At 50.7% G+C, this 18,582-nt stretch overlaps 1 protein-coding gene across 1 annotated transcript in view; it reads right to left on the bottom strand.

Moving 5' to 3' along the window:
• The window catches only part of LOC106887869, a 35,184-nt gene that overhangs the window by 10,799 nt on the left and 5,803 nt on the right, over positions 1 to 18,582 (bottom strand). The window contains exon 2 of the mRNA XM_014941634.1: positions 10 to 341. Coding sequence (XP_014797120.1) covers positions 10 to 341 — 332 coding nt within the window. The remainder of the gene's footprint in view (positions 1 to 9; positions 342 to 18,582) is intronic.

The raw sequence follows: 18,582 nt of genomic DNA, 5'->3' as shown, positions 1-18,582 counted from the left end.
GGCGGAGCCCCAGCCGGTGCCGGGGTGTGCGGCAGCGGCGTGCGGGGCTGTGCGGGGCTGTGCGGCAGCGGCGAAGCCCTCTAGCTGCGGCAGAACCGTACTTCACGTCGGTGGCCGGAGACCCCGCGCTGGCTGCCTGCTGTCCCCCCCCAGCCCCTCGGGGCTCGCTAAAGGAGAGCCGAGCGCCGCCACCACCCCTCCTCTGCCGCCCCGTCCTCCCGCCGTGATTGCTTCTCCTGCCGGTTGGAGATCGCAGGGCAGGAACTCTCTCCTCTCGCTTCTCCTCGCTGCATTTTCCCAGGGCACAGCCCTTCCCACTCCCCCAGCAAGGGAAAGACCCGCTGCCAGCCAGCAGAGTTTAAAGGAAAAGGATAAATGGGGTTTCTTGCTGCTGAGGGGTCAGGCAGCCCGGCCTGGGGCTGTATCCCAGGTGCAGGCAGCTCTTCGCTGGCTCAGCCAGTTATTTTTCTGCCCTTCTCCTTAAGGACCCAGGTGAGCTCTTGATTTGCTTCACACACACCTGGGCAGCACTCTGGTTAACGGACTTAATCTGGGTTTGCACCACCACAGCGGGACTCAACACTGCAGCCCATCTTCCACCCCCCACCCCTCCTGCCCAGGAGGGCACCTGTGCTGCTCCCCCACACTCTGGCAGCCCTGTACTGTCTCCCCACTCGCCCCAAATTTCCCCAAGTGCCCTCCCAGTTGCTCCCCCAGCTCAGGAGCACCCAGTACCAGGACAACTGCTAGCAGATTCATGCATGGCTGAAGCCTGGTGCAGCCTGGGGGGGACCTGCTAGAGTATGGGCAGGGATCTGCTACAGAGTGGGGGCCTCAGCCTGTCTCCAGAATGTCAGCTGGAGCGCAGAGTTGCTGCTGTGAACACAGAGATGCCTGGGGAAAAGGTGTCCCTGTTGGCCAGACCCAGCCAGCATAGCGTAAGGGGGGTCTGAGAAGGGAATGGTCCATTGCCATGTCCCTGGTGAGTGGGATAGTCAGGAAAGGGCTTGGGACACAGCAAAGGAGTTTTGGCATCTCCATCACCCAAGGTTCATCAGTCCAGGTTGGAGGCATCCTTTGGGAATGGCCTCAGCATGTGATACCCTGCTTTGGGGCAAAGGGACAGAGCAGGTGACTTGTAGTGGCTCCTCCAGCTCTCTGACAGCTCCAGCCAAAATCCCAGAGGATGGGAAGCAAAGCCCTGTTGTGTGCTCCAGGATGTTGGGTTGTTTGCAAGCACAGCCTGGGTCCCCAGTCCTGGCTGGGTGTGGGGTGAGCTGCAGCCCTGTGAGGAGGCAGGGGAGGCAGTGAGACTCGCCGTTGCATGGCTTGGAACAAGGAGGATTGGTGGCAATCACCTTTCCTGGGTGAGAGTCCCCATAAGTCCTTGCACCCTAAGGAGCCTGTGGGGGCATGGTGAGATGGAACACAGTCCACTGCTGGCTGCCCACTTTCCTGGCCCTGATATTAACCTCAGTTACCAGAGCCCATGCAGCCCTGTCCAGCCAGCACGCACTAATTAAAGGCAAACAAAGAGGGCCTCATCACACAAGGACAGCCTTTTGGCAAGGCTGGAGGGGCTGTGGACATGGCAGGAAGTGAGACATGGGCTTGAAACCCTTTCTCTCCACACCATGGGGGAGCCTGAAAGAAAAACTTGGTTGGTGGATGAAGCATCTTCATCCATGGCTTGCCAAGGCCTGAAGAACTGCCTCAGCTTTATGCCATGCCACGGTGCCAGAGCGCCTGGCAGAAGGCGAGCGGGGAGGATGGCTAATGGAAGCAGCCCTGCCACTGCCGTGTGTGTTCTCATCTCCACCACAGCCACCCCTGTCCAGCTGCTGTCCTCAGCCCGGGGCAGCCACTCTGTCTTCGCGGGGGCCACTCACATCCCTGGATTAACATGCAGGCGCTGCGATGGCCCGGCGGAGCCGGGGGGAATTAGCCCTCAACAACTTTTACAGATACACTACTTAGCAGCAGAGCTGCAGCACTGTTTCTGCTGCTTTAACAATGATAAGGCAACATTAGCATCCCAAATCAAAGCCTCTCTGACCTCAGGCAGCTCTGAGAATAAATGCATGCATGCACATATATTATACGTGCGTGCCAGTGCTTATGGAAGTATGGTGAAAACCAGCCTAAGGGACATGGTTTGGGACTTTGATTTATAACTGCAGCCATCTGGGGCAGAGTGGTGAGGGGCAGTGTCCCTGGGAGGTGACATGAGGCAAAAGGGCTGCGTGACCTGAAGGAGTCGGTCCGAGATGAACCACCTCTGCGGCACTGAGGAGAAGGAGCTGGTCAGAAACTTTCCTGCCCAGAGGAGGAAAAGGGACAGAGACTGAAGGGAGGGAGTGCAGCAAAATGCACAGAGCCTCGTGCTCCCCTGGAACTTCTTGTCTTTATGCATCTGCTGGGCTGAATGAGAGGCAAATGGATATCGAAACGGTCCTTTGCTCTCAACTGCAAGGGAGACCTCTGGCAAGAGCCCATCCAGCAGAAGAAAATGAGATATCATTACGTTAAATATAAGCTCAGGCAGTATCACATTGTACTTGTTATACCAGTTAAATGGTGCTCCTCTTCAAAAAATAGTTAGAAAAAATATTGCCATAAACATAAAATACGCGGGGAAAAGGCTGTGCTTGTGTTTCAGGACTGCCTCGCACGGGAAGGTGGGGTTTTGTTTTTGATTATGTTCCCTCAAACATTAAAAACTCCCTGCCAATATGTCCTGAGCTTCACATGCTTCATCTAACTACAGACATAGCAACAGATAAATACGCCACGACAAATTTGGTAACATTACTTTATTGATGGCCAAAAAAAAAAAACCAAGCCAGATCACTTGAGACTCGAGACTGAAAGCCTGAACTCCTGCCAAACAGTTGCAAGCGGAGAGCTGAGATGAAAGATTTCACACCAGAAAGGGACAGAAACTATTAAAACCCCCAATAATTGGAAGGTCTCCGTGAAGGTGAGGACTCAGCTGCAGAGCATCCCCAAAGATGCAGAAACAGGGAGCGGAGACACCATGAAAGGGAAACAAATCACACTTGAGATGACTGGACGTTGCTGCTCGGTGGCTGCATCAGCAGGACCAGAGGACAACAGGCAGGACCCACCTGTCAGGGACACACAGTGTGCCTTGCACCAGCAAAATGAGTGGGGGGATTTGAAGTATCTATTTATGATGACAGGGGAGAGCACTGAACAGATTAAAGTTACATTTGCAGCTATTAAAAATGATCAGATTAGTGAAATCTAGAGACGAGAGAGAAGTTTCTGAGGGATCAGCCAAATCTAATTAATTGGGCAGCGTGATGGGAGAAGAAATTAAGCGTGGACAAGGAGAAGGTAAAGCATATTGGAAGGAACAACTACAAGTCTTTATAATCACTAGTGATTTCCAAATTAACTGGAAGCATGAAGGGTAAAAAAAGATGTGGGTGTATCTGTGGACAATAGAGTGAAAACCATCTGGTTAATGTACAGTGGTGAGGAAAAAAAAAACCCAACATGCTGTCAGATTGCTTTCATAGAGTGATACAGAAAATAATGAAAATATTACAGTACCGTGTTGGTAGTGACTCAGCTGTTATGGATAAGTTGAGGTTTTTCAATTAGGAGACAGATTCAGATCATTTATTGTGAAAAATACAGTTAAAAAGAATTAAAGTCTTCTGTAAAAAAGAAGCACCAAGCCCTGGAGAGCGGAATGAAGTTTTTAAGCGTTTACGAGGAATTGTGGCCGTTCAGGAGGCAGCAGTAAGCAATGTGTAAGCTGCAGGTCCCTTACAAAACATAGCACCCCACATCAGATTTTATCACGCCTCTGATATGATTAGCACCTGATAACAGAGTTGTCTCCAACTTCCCGTGTAGTTAAAGCTCCTGAGAAGCCTGTGTCTACGATATATTTGAATAGCATCCTTCTGGGATTAGTGTCATTTTCCTCCCTCTCAGTAAATGCTTCTGAGGAGGCTGAAGACTAAACTGCCTCAATGCGGAAAAATCCACGAGGAAGTCCCTTCTTCCCCCCCAGCTTGCTCCCCGTGGCCCCAACACTGTCTCGTGTGGCCGTGTTGAAGTGGGGGGGGATCTCTCTGTTCAGGTTGCTCAGATCCAGGCACTTTTCTTCAGCAGATGATGGCTGGGGGAAGGCAGATGCCTTTGGGAAGCGATTCACAGCACCTGAATTCTGCAGTAATTAAGCACTCAGTTGATACGCTGTGAACTGCCATCCAGTGGGACCTTCTCCTCGGTTCATCTAGGGAGCCTTGTTGGATGTCTAAAATATGTGGCAGCATCTCCAGCTCCTCACAGCGTAGGAAACTCCCATCCACCTGAACAGTAGCTTGGATGCCCGTCCCACTTAGGACGACAGGACAAGGAGGTCATTATGGAAAAACGCAAGTCCTCATGAGGGCAAGAGACTTTTATGAATTCCAAATCCAGAGCTCATGCTCCTGGAGCAGAGCTAGCCGAGGTGTAGGCTGGGAGAGCCAGGGAGCGGTGTGGGATGTACAGGAGGGAGAAGGAGGTGGTGTGTATGGGTGCATGCACGTCATGTAGAGGATGTGTTCAGGCAAATAGCGGACATCTGGAGGATGAGCAGGGTAGGGAAGGGAACCCTGTGTGCTGTCTAGCTGCTTTGCATCGCTCTGGCAAAGCAAAGCAGCTCTAAACCCAGAATAGCTGGTCCATATGCTTCGACTGCTTTCGCCTGCAGCCGGAGCCTTGTGGTAAATCTGGCCGTGAAAGATAACACTTTCTTAAAAAAACAAAGCTGAGCTGGTGTGACTACCTGTTTGCCGGGGATGACCTCGGTACGGTCCTTCCAGTCTGATGTGTTGTGACTCTGCCACCATGTAGTGTTTGGATGGTGTCACTGAATGGCAGAGCTGAGATTGCTGTTGAAGGTGCAACTCTTGAGTTATAAAGAAAATCAAGGTGAAAAAGCCACTGAACCTTAAGTAAACACAACCCCAAACTTGTACTCCTGTGTATCCTGCACCAAAAAAGCTCAGTGAGCTTCAGCTGTACAAAATTTAGACGTGTTTGGGCCGAGGCAGAGTGTTTGAGACCTGCCTGTGCACTTCTGCATCCTATTATGTTGAATTTAGGGCATAAATGGAAGATTTCACTCTGACATAATTCTTCCTAAGAATAGAATTCCGTGACACGTGCTTGCCTGGCAAAGCTTGCCCTGGTCCCATCAGGGTGGAAGTGAGGTCAATGGCTGATGGACATGATTCAGCCATCCTGCTACCAGGGCTGGTTCTGCTGCTTGTACAAGCTGCAGCCATTAGTCCCCGGGGCCTTGGAGGGCAAGAAGAAAATAGCAGGATTGAGTCGTGTTTTGAGAGGAGATGACAGAGAGCGAATTCCCCGTGTCCCAGAGCTGGCTTTGAGCCAACAGGGTTCAGTCTTGTAATCCCACAAGGGCCTGATCTGCGATGCTTCACTTCCTCAAAAGTTCATCTACTTCTGTTTTTTTTTTTCCTATTCCCTCTCATTTTTCAGAGTTGCCCTGTTCTGCCCAAAAAAGGCCGTGTTGAGTGAGGCTGTTTCCCAGCCTGTGCATGTGGGGACACGTGCAGCCACAGCGGCTGGGGGCTCTCAGGCTGCCTCCTTGCCACGATGTGGTTGCTGAGGGTTTAAGTCCAACCCCAGCAAAGACAGCGATGACCTGCAGTGGCAGTCACCTGATTGAAAGCGGGTCCCCCACTGACTAATTGCTGAACACAGCGTCTTTAGAGGCTGGCAGACTGAGCCCTGGGGAGCTCCTCACACAGCTATTGGCAGGAGGCATGAAGCTGTACAACGCTGCTGAAGCCTGAGATGAAAGGCAGGCAGCAGGGTGAGGTGGAAGATATCAAGGAGCAGCTGTGTGAGCACCACAGGGACCTTTCCTGTTGGTGCTTAGCCCCTTGCTGGCCCAGAGGAGGGGCAGCAGACCCTGTCTGCGGGATCCTGCATCCCCCTGCAGACCCTCCAGCATCCCCCTGCAGACCCTCCAGCATCCCCCTGCCCACCCTCCAGCATCCCCCTGCCCTCTCCCAAGGCTTGTGCTCGGCTCACGGGCAGCTGGGTGCATGGGGCAACCTCCACTTCGTGGCTGGGGTGGGGAGAAGACCTTGCTGCCGAGGGAGCCTCCTGTTGCAACCCCCCCGTGCACACAGACCTGCAGATCTCAGAGCTTCTCCCTTTTTTCCTCCTTCCTGGTAACAAGCCTCTGGGAAACTGCTTGTGAACATTTGAAGGGAATTCAGCTCGGCAAACAGGAACAGAAGGGCTTTGCCCCCCGAACACTTAAAAAATATTGAAATTCACTTGAATAAGCAAAAAAAAATGGCTGAACTGTCATGCATGAGGCACATGAATCATCTTTGGGGAGGAAAGCGATCCTGGCGATGTCTGGGCTAGAAGTAACAGTAGTTAACATTATAATGACTCATACCACATATGCGTCACATCGTTTTTCATTAAGAGCAGCATTCTGGTGTCCTCTGACTAACTGGAAGCTGGAATCCTGGTCCTAAAGCCTTGGGCCGGGGACTTGTCTTGCCCATATGCTCTGGCTGTGTGCCAAAGGCATTATCAGCCATCAAATATTAAATAATAATAATAATAATTCTCAGATCAAACACTTCATTCAAATGACAAAATGAGATGGGCTTTGGAGCTGCCATCCCCAGGGAGTGCTGTGGTTTTAAGAGGGAGAAAATGGATAAATTGAGGGCAGGGACCTCCAGAGAGGCCCGTCTTCTGCTCACAGCTCATTAAAGTCAAACCGGTCTCTGCAGCCCATTTCTGATCTTCAGACAAGGTCAAAATTTCCATTTTTGCTTCTTCACAGAAAGACCTCGGATTCCTTTTCAATAACCCCATGCCCCCCTCAGCATCCTCCCAACAAATCTTTTGATCTGTGTAAATCCCTGCTAGCAAGCCATGCACGTCAGCTCCTGCAGCCTGAGCCACTCCACCAGCATCACCCACACCAGGCTGTGTCCCACCAAGCCTCTTGGTTTGCCCATACTGGGCAGGGACCGGAGCCAGCACTGACCCTTTTCCCTGAGAAACAGGGGCCTGGAGTTTGGAGGAGGCTGGGGTGGCAGAGGTGGAGGGGTAATGGCCAGCAGGAGATGCAAAACAAGGATGGATGAGTCGGGGAGGGAGAAATACAGGGAGAGTCAGGGAATGAATTAATGGTAACTAATTGAGGACAACCTCAATCTTTTGAGGGCAGCAGCTGCAGCTTTTGTGGGCTCAGGCCATTGCACCTGGCCAAGGGAGGTGGTGAGGCTCTGGGCTGATGTCACCTCCCCTGGCCAGGACAGCCTTCTCCAACATCTAAGCCTTGCTGCTGCCCAGTCAGCTTGGTCAGGCTGTTTGGGGGGTTGTTTTCAGTCTGCTGGGAGAGCTGGGGTGCAATGAGCCCACCCAAGGCAGCACTCAGGGACTATTGTCTCTGCTTTGGTGACAAAATGCTCAGATTATGTTGAAAATTGGTGAGTGGAGGAAAGAAATTGCCAGGAAATGGGTGAAGGGTGAGGACACCCCCAGGCGACAACCTGTCATAGGGGAAAAATGGGAGAGACACAGCTCTGGGATATGAGCTGAGGGTGTGCTGGGCTGCCAGGGGGATGGTTTCAGGCTCCTACACCACAGCTATGTTTTGGTGGTAGCATAATTCCACTTCCCAGAGGACCACCGTGGCCTTTGAGGCACAACAGATGTCACGTGTTGGCCATAGTTGCCTTGTTTCAGTGCTGGCAGAGCTTCCATGCTTATTCAGGGCTGGAACCATCCATGGGGGATTGCAATGAGCAGTCCCTAAAGTGACTGCTGGAGGCTGCAGAAGGTCACAGGCTGGGTACCAAAAGACGTGAACACCTCTGTGTGACTGCGAAACACCCCTCCTTCTCAGACGTGCCTTGTGGTAAGGCTCTGGAGAGCTTGGTCAATGAGATGGGTGGGAAGCCCTGGTGCGGAGCAGCAGCAGATGTGCTTATAGCAAGAGTGACTTCCTATGGACATCCATGGAGTCCTATGTTCTCAGGGCAATGGCTCCTCTAGGCTCTGGGTCCTGCTAAAGCTTTTGCCATCAGCTCAAAACAGCTCTTCATAACCAAATTGTCCTCCAGCATAATGACAGCGTTTGACCTGGGTGCGAGCAGAGTAGCTGAGGGATGTGCTGGAGTTACCACATCAAACTGCAGGGAGAGAAAAAACACAAGCTGGAAGATATGTGTGGTGCTAAAACCACTTTACCCCCCACCTATCTGAATACTACACACCAGCCAAACAGAATTTTTATCGAACTTTACAAAATATACCACCTATGGGCTGAAGGAAGCAAAAGGAAATGCATCTCAAAGGGTAGTATTTGTACGGAAAGTAATGAATTCCCCAAATAGGTGCTTATAATTGAAGCTCCCTCTCGATCATTGCAGCAGGACAAGGACAGTGCTCTCCTTGCTAAAGAGCAAGAGCTATCATGGGTGGCACTGATGCACCATCTGAAATCCATAGCAGGCCAATAATCATTCACATCAGCTGCCGAAATACCTTGCAGGGGCTGGATTAACAGGAGGAAGAGTCTTACAAACCTTGGGAGGTGAGATTGCCTGGAGATAGAGACAAAAATACAATAGCAGTGGGGTTCGGAGGGAAACAGCAGTTGTACAAATTGCCCATTCAGCTTTGCCTCTCTAACCCCAGGACAACCCCCGAGCTGGACCTGTGACAAGGACAGCATCTGCAACCATTTTGGTACCACACTGACTCAGACTAGCTCCGAGGTACTTTCAAAAGAGGCAGGCCATGGTGGGGAGCTTTAATCTAAGGAGAAGTAGCCAATCTATTTGTTTTCTTGTGGATGTTTGGCTGTAACAGCCAACTGTGCGTGAAGTCTGTGCAGCTGCTTGGTTTTTTTTATTTGGTCCCTTCTCAGAGTTATAGATTTAGCTGTACCAATAGCTGCCTTAGCCTCAGAATAGAGATTGTTTATAAAGAGGAAAGTATTTCAGGTGTTGATCGTGCCAGGCTGTGACATTAATGGTATCAGTTTGGAGGGACTGTGCCATAATCGATTGACTTAAGATACTGTTATCTGTAAGACATTTAAAGATGCAAACTCGTAAGCACATTTCTAAGAGGCAAAAATACAAAGTAAAAACAGTTTATAAGCCCCTCTGGCTCTCCGAAAGCCATCAATGCATTTCTAAGGCAGCGTGCCAAACCCATCAACCTAAATAGCATCTCGGCTGTCCTGAAGGGGCCTGCCTGCCAGCCCCTTTCCTCCACCAACCGGAGGGATCCGTGCACGCAGCCCTCTCTGAGGGGCAGACGGGAGATTTTGGGATGCAGAGGAGGTGGATTTTTTGTGCTGGCTGTGGAGACTCCCAGAGTGGGGCAGAGAAGGACAACAGAGGGAAGTGCCCCATAGTTTGGGGTGCAGGCGGTAAGACCCGGTCCATGACTGAGCATGCTGCTCTCATCCACAACCCATAAGATGATGGAAACTCAGCTCTGGGCCTGAGCAGGTAAGGTCTGAAGACCAAAATGATCACGTAGCTTCTGGACTGAGCTGTCCCAGCCAGGGTCACCTCATAACAGCAGCACTTCCAGAACATGTGGCGAGACATCATTCCCTATGTCAGCATCTCACAACTGTTTGAAGGTCCTGTATTTTTAAAAGCAACCCCCTGCTCCAGACTGATGTGTCAACACACCAAAGTTGCTCTGACCAGGTACTTCCCAGCTGGGTATTGCTCCCCTGAGCTGTGTGCCACTCCAACATGCTTTTGAGGCCCGGCGTCCTGCAGCAAGCAGCTCTGCTGGTCCTGGAAACCTGGGAGGTGGGGTGCCACAGAGTATTCTATTTTGTTTTTTTTTTCCCCCAGTTGCACAGCTTGCACAGGCTTTACCCAGATTTACTGCACCCCCTGATGACCTTGTGAGAGCAGTAAACACCCACATGGCCATTTGGTTCAATTATTGTAATTCCCTCTCCACAGGGCTTCTCCATTGCGCCTTGCAGGTTGTTCTGGAAGCAGCAGCATGCTGCCTTGCTGGCTGGAGCTGCATCGATCAGATCATCTTCACTTCTATTGCCTTTAAAGCAGTGGATTGACTGACTTGGCCTCACCAGCCCTTAAAGGCTTTGCCAATGTTTATTGTGGATGTCCTAAAGTCCTGTTCTCCATCTGCATAGGAACTGCCTGCCAAATCTTCTCGTCAAATCTCTGTCCTCACCTTAGCCTACTCTGCTCCTTCAGCAGTGCTACTATACAGCAAGAAGGTCTGGGCCTGGCAGATTGCTGCTGCACCATTGGTATTTTTCTTGTTTCTTACCTGGCTGCAGTGTGGGCTTCAGTAAATACCATTTTCTAACACAAGGAGATGCCAGTGACAGTCATTCTGCTGGCAGCAAGTATTGCATGGACACGAAAGTGGGAAATGTGGGGTGCATACCTGGGATGCTGCACACACTGGCACAAGCCAGCCACAGGAGAAGTGTCTTCAGGAGAGCTCAGAGCTAAAGCAGTCGGGAGATCAAGAATGACAATCAGAAGCTACACAGAAAAGAAAGGAAGAATAAAATTAGGGATGTGAGGATGAGAAGTTTAAACCTGATTCAAGAAGTCATCAACACAGAGAAAGCCATTGGTGCCACATCATGGTGGCAGAAGCAGGTGCCATTGGGCATGGGCTGAAGGAAGCAGAGATAAAGGAGCATGGTTGGGAGCTGCAGAGCTGGGGCCCTGAAGACATGACTTTGACCAGCGCTTGGATTAGAGCAAGGGCTGTCCATGGAGGTGGATCAAGCCAGGCCCCAGGGAAGCTGGGCACAACAGATTGTAAGACTTGGACATGGGCTGGATGTGCAGGGCAAGGGATGGGGCCTGGATGAAGGTGCCTACACTGGGGAGAGGAGCATCACAGGAAGAATGTCACCCCGCTGGTATGGTAAGTTTTTAGCATTCTCCTCACCATCCCATTTTTCCCTCCTGCTCTGCACCAACTTCCTTTAATTTGCTCATTAAAGAGAGCTTCATTATTACAACAAATTGTGGCATTTTCTCTTTAAACCTGTGAAAAAGCTGCAACCCTGAAATTGCCCTGAACGCTAATGGGTACAATCCTGGCTCAAGCCAGTTATTGGCAAGCTTCTCACTGACTCCTGCAGAGCCAAGATTTCACCTCAGACGGAGGCTATCTTTCAATTAAAGGTATTACTCTTAATATTCATTAAAATTCTGTTTAATCCAGGCTCTACAAGGGGCAAACCCTGAAATTCATTAAGAGTTGTGTAAAAAGCCAGTGCAAACGACCACAGTCAGGAAAAGTGCCTCATTGCAGAGGCTGAGGAATTCCAACAATTTAAGGCCAGGTCTGAGGACTGAGACAACCTGGTGCTGGAGCCCACTGGGAACATGAGGTCCCAGGTTGTGGGGGGCTGTGGAGCTGGTGGGGCCCCCTCCAACTCCCCATGGCTTCGCTCCCATAGCTCCTTCTCCTTTCCAAGGGTCCCAGTGCTGAGGCAGAGGAGGGCAGGCGAAGAGGCAGCACGGAGCTGCATCTGCTGTGAAGTGCCCAGCTAATGCCCTTGCTTCACCTTCTCTCCTTCCTTCAGCCTCCTCCATGAACCCAACCAGACAGGGGATGGCTCCTGTCTGCAGGTGCTTCCCCCACCTGCTGTCCCCATCAGCTCAGCCCACAGCCATGATGTCTGGACAGACAGGACAGTCTGCTCCTTGTCATCCTGCAGGGCTCCTCCTTGCCATCCCAGCCTGTTTTGTGTCCATCTGACACTCCCTGAAGCCAGAGAAAGGAAAAGCCTCGGAGCAGCACAGCCATCAGTGGGGAGCAGCTGCATGGGGGAAGAAGCCAACAGCTCCCCTCAGCTGGGGGTCCGGTGGTGACCATCCACCTTTCCCTGCTTTTGGAGGCTGGTGGTGCAAAGGAGAAAACACTCTGTGCATGTGAGCGAGCTACCACAGCTCCTTACCAGCTGTGGGGGCTGTTGCAGGTGGCCCTTCCAAGGACCTCAGCTGCACCCCTGATGCTGGGATCTCGCTGGGAAGCTGGGTGGTGCTCTGCTTCTCGAGACCCTTCCGGGCTAGAAGCATCGCAGAGACTGGATCCAGCCCACAGGCTGATGGCAGACATCACTGCCCATGTGAAAGGAGGATGAGGGCGGCAGACAAACGTGGGAGCCATCCTAGGTGGCTCATGCTGACCTTCCTTCAGCACGCTGCCTGGCTTTGGACAGCGTGCTAAGCAGCCATGTCCAACTCCATACCCTTTGTGGTGCTTTCGCCTCTGCTGGCATGGCAGGAGGGCACCCAAGATGCCCCAAGTCACCCAGAAGCCACCATATTCTTGAAGAATACCAGCCCCAGTTCTGCACCTCACCCAATGAGACCCTTCGTCCCCGCCACAGCTTGTGCTTCATTTCACACTTGTGCAAAGCCCCATGGGCTGCTCGGGACTTACCGCTGGCATCTGATGGCACTTTGGGCTTCAAAATCCACCCTGACTGAGCCATTGAGAGAACACCCTGAGAAGTTGCCCAAGGGTTTGCAGTTACCTGCCAGGAGACACAGCCCCTTCTGGCAGCGGGCAGGCGGCTGGCAGGGAGAGCTGGTGCTCACAGCCCCGGTGTTAGTGGCCAGGATAAAAAACCTGTGGATTGTTGAAAAGAGAAAATGGCTCAGAGGCTGGAAGAGGGAGAAATTAAATGGAAGAGGCTGGCCAGGTGAACTCTGGGAGCACCATGCCACGTCGCAGCAGGAGAGCCAGGTGCTTGTGCAGGCTGAGGGCTGGGATGAAGTCACAGGATTAAAGACATTTGGCCCAAAAGATAATGAATCGCTTCAATCAGGGAGCTGAACCCCAGATACGATAATATTTTCTGACCCTCAAAGGTGAACCAAACTGCCTTGGATCTGTCCTTTAGGCCACTTCAATTTCAGTGCAGGAATCTTAGATTCTCTGCCTGTATTTGCGGATGCTGCGAGTTTGTGTTTTCATGAGGCTTATATGAATAGAAAATATATCTTCATCAAGTAAGTACAAATGCATTTTTCACAGGCTGCAGCTTTAGGTGGTTGCTTGCCCTCTGCGAGAAGCCCTGCTCTGCCAGATCTGTCAGACAAATGATTTTTCTCTGTCCCTTGTGTTTCTCTGCATCTGTTAATTCCTTTATTTTTATTTCTAAAAGCTGTCCCGTCAGGCGGGATGACTCTTAAATCCCTGTCCTCTCTCTCTCCATTCTGCAACCCAGATTTAACCCTACGAGCACCGCTGCCTCCTGCAGCCAGAAGGCAGGCTGCCAACAGCCCCCGCTCCCTCTCCTCCCAAACATCAGCTGCCTTTCCCAGCCGTGAAATATTGCTGAATGAAATATGTTAGTTTCCCTCGATCAATAAACCATCAGTAGTACTGAGCACCAGGGAAGCAGCCAGCTTCTGCCTCTTCCAGCTAATTCCCAGAGAACTGTTCTTCTATCTCCCCTGTTGCCCTGCCAGATCCTGTTTCTTTCCATCCCTCCCTTTTCTCCCTCTGTTGATTCCAAAGTCTGGCACCGCTCCTCTTTGTGCTCCTTGTTTTATTTCCCTAAACTGTGCCTGTATTTCTTTTACTTTTTGCTCTCTACCTCTTCTCGCTTCCCTCTTCTAGCCTCTCCCCTCTGCTTCCTCCTCACTTCTATCTCTCGGTAAATTGTATACTGTCATTTACAACTCTAATGATGATGAAAGACCCGAGATGTGGAAATAGCAGGCACTGGTTCCCTCCCTGCCCCTTCCCTCCTCCCCTCACACCCGGGCATATTTCATTTTTCCAGCTCTCCTGCAGGCACAGCCGTGGAGCTCCAGCGTGCTCGGGGAGCATCCGGGTCGTGCCAGCAGATGCAAAAGTGATGAAGGATGGCAGAAAGGGCCAGGTCCCCCGGCTAAGCTCCTTCGGGGAGCAGTGATGTTACAGCTGGAGCAAGGTGAGGGCTGGCTCTCGGAGTGCTTTCCACCCAGCCATCGCCAAGTGCTCTGCAGTGATAGGCAAATCGCTTTATCTCTGTGACACAGATGGAGAAGCTGAAACAAATCACTGGGCTCTGTAATGAGTGAGAGGGACACAAGCAGAGTGCCCCCCCACATGCACACACTTTATGCTTTGAAGGAAAATATCACTGAAGAGAACTGGCCCCAGGCATCAACCACAGTTGAGCTTGAGTCTCCCGGTGGGAGCAGTAACAAACCTTTTCACTGCAGATCTGGAGTTTGTTATGTAAAATTCAGCCCAAAGTTTGACATTCCTCTGCCTCCAGAGTGCTCCAGGGAGCACAGGCAGAGGCTGGTCCTCAGGCGCAGCACACAGCATGCTGGGGAAGTCCAAGGGGAGCAAGTCTTTAGTGGGGAAGCCAACAGAGCAGACCAACACAGTGATTGATATGCCCATGGCATGACAAAAGCCATGAGAGACAGGCATAGCCCACAGATCTCTACACAGAAACTCCCACCTTCACCTTACCCAGACCCCAGGGAGCAGGTACGTTTATTGGAAGTTGATCCAAGCAGCCCATGGACAAATCCAGTCCAGCATCTCATCTTGGCCATGGCTACAGGTCAGACCCCACAGAGCCACCAGCTCTGCTCCTGCTTGTTCTGTGTGTCCTCGCTTTAAAGGAGTGGTTTTCACTTGTCTCTCCTCTTCAAATGGTTTTTTACCTGTCTCTTGAAATACTGTTCTTACATTGTATGTGTCACTCTTGATGATCTCAGTAAATCAAAACAGGTAGGCAACTGTTGGCTGAACATTAGCCGTGCTGGAGATGCTTTTCCAGTGGTATAAGCTGTTTCGATAAGATAATGAGAAATTAGTCAAGCGTTCATGAACAGATGCTCTTCCTTCTGAAGAACACAGGGCTCACTTCATTGTTTGAACAAATCTTTCTGCTAAGCCGCTGCTAGCTGTTAGGGTGCTGATTTGATGTGACGCGCACCATTTGTCTTCATAACAGCTTCCAGGTTGGGTGCTACAAACTGAGGTCTGCCGTCACACATGGGCTGTTTTGGCTGAGTCAGATGCACCTCCCAGCAAGTGCCTTCAGTGGACAGAAAGGAAACTTCTTGATCTGGTCCAGGAGGCCACCACACACTCCTCATTTCACTGTTTCTCCACCATTCCCCATGCAAAGCAACTGGGCATCCGGCCACCAGGTGTGAGACCCAAAAAGCTAGTGGTTGCTGAGGTTTTGTTGGTTCTGAGGAGCACGTAGGCCAGTCCCCTGTTTTCTTTCCTCTCTGGAAAGCACGCACATCCCTCTGCAAGGATGTGGTGTGACATGCATATGGCGGGTCATCTTCATGGCAGGTCATCTTCATGGCAGTGACTCAAGGGTGTGGAGGTCCTGTCAAGGACAGACACCTAGAACCAACATCTCCAGCCATCTCTGGTAACAGAGAGAACGATTCAGTGTCTTCTCAAGAGGGCCAACTCGAAGAAGAAGGGTGGTGCTGGCTCTACCATGCGGTATGGTTTTGGTCAGCCTTGCCCTGATCTTTGTAGGGAGGAATGAAACAGTGGGAAGACTTTTTTTTATATATATTTCAGGAATCCCTGTGAAAAAAAGAGTGTATTCCAAAATTACTTGAATTTCTGGAATGAGAGCAAATGCTGTATTTTGGAGGCTCAGTGAGTTCATTCATATGTGCCTAATTCTTGGTAAAAAGTTGATAAATTGATACTTATGCTTGTGAAGCTGAAAGCTACAGATCTTTACGTGGGCTCTGGTTGCAGCCGGGCTCTCAGGACGCTTATTTCATATCTGGCAGGCTCTAGTGGTTTATAAACACATTTACTCTTGTCCAGCCTCTTGCTCAAAGCTTTATACCTCAAGGACAACACCACCAGAGCGCAGCCCCGTGCTGCTGGCTCTCGTTCCTCGGCTTAGCACAGCTCTGTGCTGCTGAAATCTGGCCACTTGCAGAGAAGTAGAGGGCACCAATATATAAAAAAGAGGTTATTCTCCTGAATTTACAGTCTTTTTTTTTTTTTTTTTTGGTACAAGCGTGCAGAGTACACACTGCTCATTCACTGTATGAAGCTATAACCCAACCCATTCTTCTCCTTCAAGGTTGCATACCCAAAGCTCTAGTTATTCAGCCCTACTTCTCTTCCTGGGCTGCTGTATTTATTCCTGGTTGTCTTCTGACTATCAAAACAATTTTGGACGTGAACTCAGTGATGGACATCATGGGGCACAGGAAACAATTATAAGGAGCAGAAATAGCCTACATACACAGTGGGAACAGCTCTCTGATTCAGAGCCCTTATTATAGATCAGAGCCCATAAGATTCAAAGTCTGTACAGACCATCAGAGACTGTGGTCTGTGGATCTCCTCTGAAACATGCCAGGGCAAGTAGGAAAAGACATGTCTGTCATATAAAACAATTTTTTTAACCCTTGCCATCCTGGGGTGGACCAGTGTAGCAGAAAGAGGGGTGTCTGAAGCTAAGGCCGGGTTAAAGCAGGGCACACGAGTTCAGAGATTTTTACATCTGAATTATGCAGCAGCAACAGATGAGTTGATTAGGATTGCTGGTGGAGCTCCAGGGCTGGCTGGACTTATTGTGTCTCAGCCCTGAAAATGCACCCTCAGCCATTTTCAGAAAATAAAGTTCTTGCGTCCATGGGCATCTTCTCACTCACTAATGTCCCTTGTACTCTGGTGAAACAGCCTTAGTAGGCAAAGGAGTTCATCAGGTAGGACAGAACATACTCTGAAAGCTGTTTCTAATCAAAGCCATTACCTTTCCAAAAGCAGAATTACCCTTAATCCTTGAGAAGCACCCAGTGCTGTAAAAATGTATATGACCAGGTTTCTCTTTACTGCACTGATTCCCCTCTGTCTCTGCGAGGCAGGAGGCAGGTGGGTGCTTCCTTTACCTGCTTTCCTGATTCTGCCTCTACCCTTAGTGCAGGACACATCCTTTCCCAAAATTACTTCCTTGGGTCGTGCAGAAGCGTTACCTGAATCTGCTTTCTAATGCATGGTTTGCACCAGACCCAGTGCTTCTTGACCAGCCATCATGGAAAACGAAGAAGCAGTCCCTCCTCTGTGCTCCCAACAGGGGATGTTGATGTCGGTTGTTTCCTCTCTGCTTTTTGCCATCAGAGATTTGCACACCTCGCTGCCCCAGCCCAGCAACTCATCAATGCCACCATACGGTTGTGAGACCCATCAAAGCTGCGGGATTAGAGCCATCGCAAGCCACCAGCTTCCTGCTGAATGTGCCCCCAACTTGGCCGACAAATCTGCAGCAGCAATGACCCAATTTCGTCTCTCTCCGCCACTCAACCTCAGACAAGAGCGTGGGATTTATTATGCTGGGACTTGTGCTCCTAAGCGTGAGGACGATGCTGTTATCAGCGGTTGACAGGCCATCAAGAAAACATTGCTGTCAAAGTGACAAGCCAGTGGTTAGCATTTTCCTGAACCTCTGTGTGTCTGTAAACAGCAGGAGGAGTGCAGCTCCCGATCATGCAAATGGGCTCTCTGGAGCTTGTTTGCCCCCAGTCTGGGACAGGATGTGGGTCCTGGCCCCACAGCATCACTGCTGGAGGATGAGCAGTTTCTGAGATGCTGTGCACTGCCATGAGTGGGAGGCAGCTCTGGCCACCTTGCCAAAGACTTTTGTGGTTGGGGAAGGGTAAAGACAGTCAGTGCCGTGTGGCTGCCCATGTCTGCACCCTATTTTTGGGGGGAAGAATGTGAATTAGGCTTGAATAACCTCTAAGCACAGCAGGAGAGGACACGACTTTGAGCATCAGCCCATGGGGTCCCTAATCTGGGCATTATCTGGGGGTGGCTACTGGCCAGAGGTCACATCCTTTTTAAATATTTGATCAAAGCAAATTATTTCACATTAAACCTCCTTTTTTTTTAATATTTATGACCACAGTTCTTGGCGTGCCGGTTTCCCTGACAATGTGGACGCTCTTACACTGTGGCCTCGATTCCTTCGGATGAGGATGCCCCTGCCAGCAGCAGCCCAGGGGCCATCACACAGGTGGCACCGCCAGGCTGACAATCGGGACATCACCCGCAGTTATTTTGTGAAGCAACCCACATGCATTATTTAGAGTGAAGCCCAGAGCAATGCCTTCCCTGTGTGCTCTTGAGTCGGGCTGGTCTAAAATGCAATTGTTTGAAATGTCACGTCAGGAGGACCTTTACCAGCAAGCGCTGTGGGCGAAAAAGAGATGTTTTTGCAACATGTGTGTGTTTCAGCTCTTTTTTTGGGTTGGTCTCTCAGGGCGACCACTTTGGGTCTGTTTTCCATGGGCCAAGCCAGTACATAACTGTCTGGTTACTTTTGATGGTGTGTATGGGATTTGTCTGAAATTAAGCCAGTACATGGGATATTTCCCTTAATATTTAGAGTGCTCTCCCACCAGCTGAACTGGCCTAAGGTTTCAAAGTATTGAATCATTCCGTTTCCTTCACAGGTGGTTTTGCTCTAATAATGTGTCTCAAAGTAATGGGGCGGGGGGGGGGGGGGGG

The sequence above is a fragment of the Calidris pugnax genome, unplaced genomic scaffold (assembly GCF_001431845.1).
Source record: "Calidris pugnax isolate Ruff unplaced genomic scaffold, ASM143184v1 scaffold56, whole genome shotgun sequence".
NCBI classification, from domain to species: domain Eukaryota; kingdom Metazoa; phylum Chordata; class Aves; order Charadriiformes; family Scolopacidae; genus Calidris; species Calidris pugnax.
The sequence above is the reverse complement of the archived record's forward strand: the minus strand, read 5'-3'. Positions and strand labels throughout refer to the sequence as shown.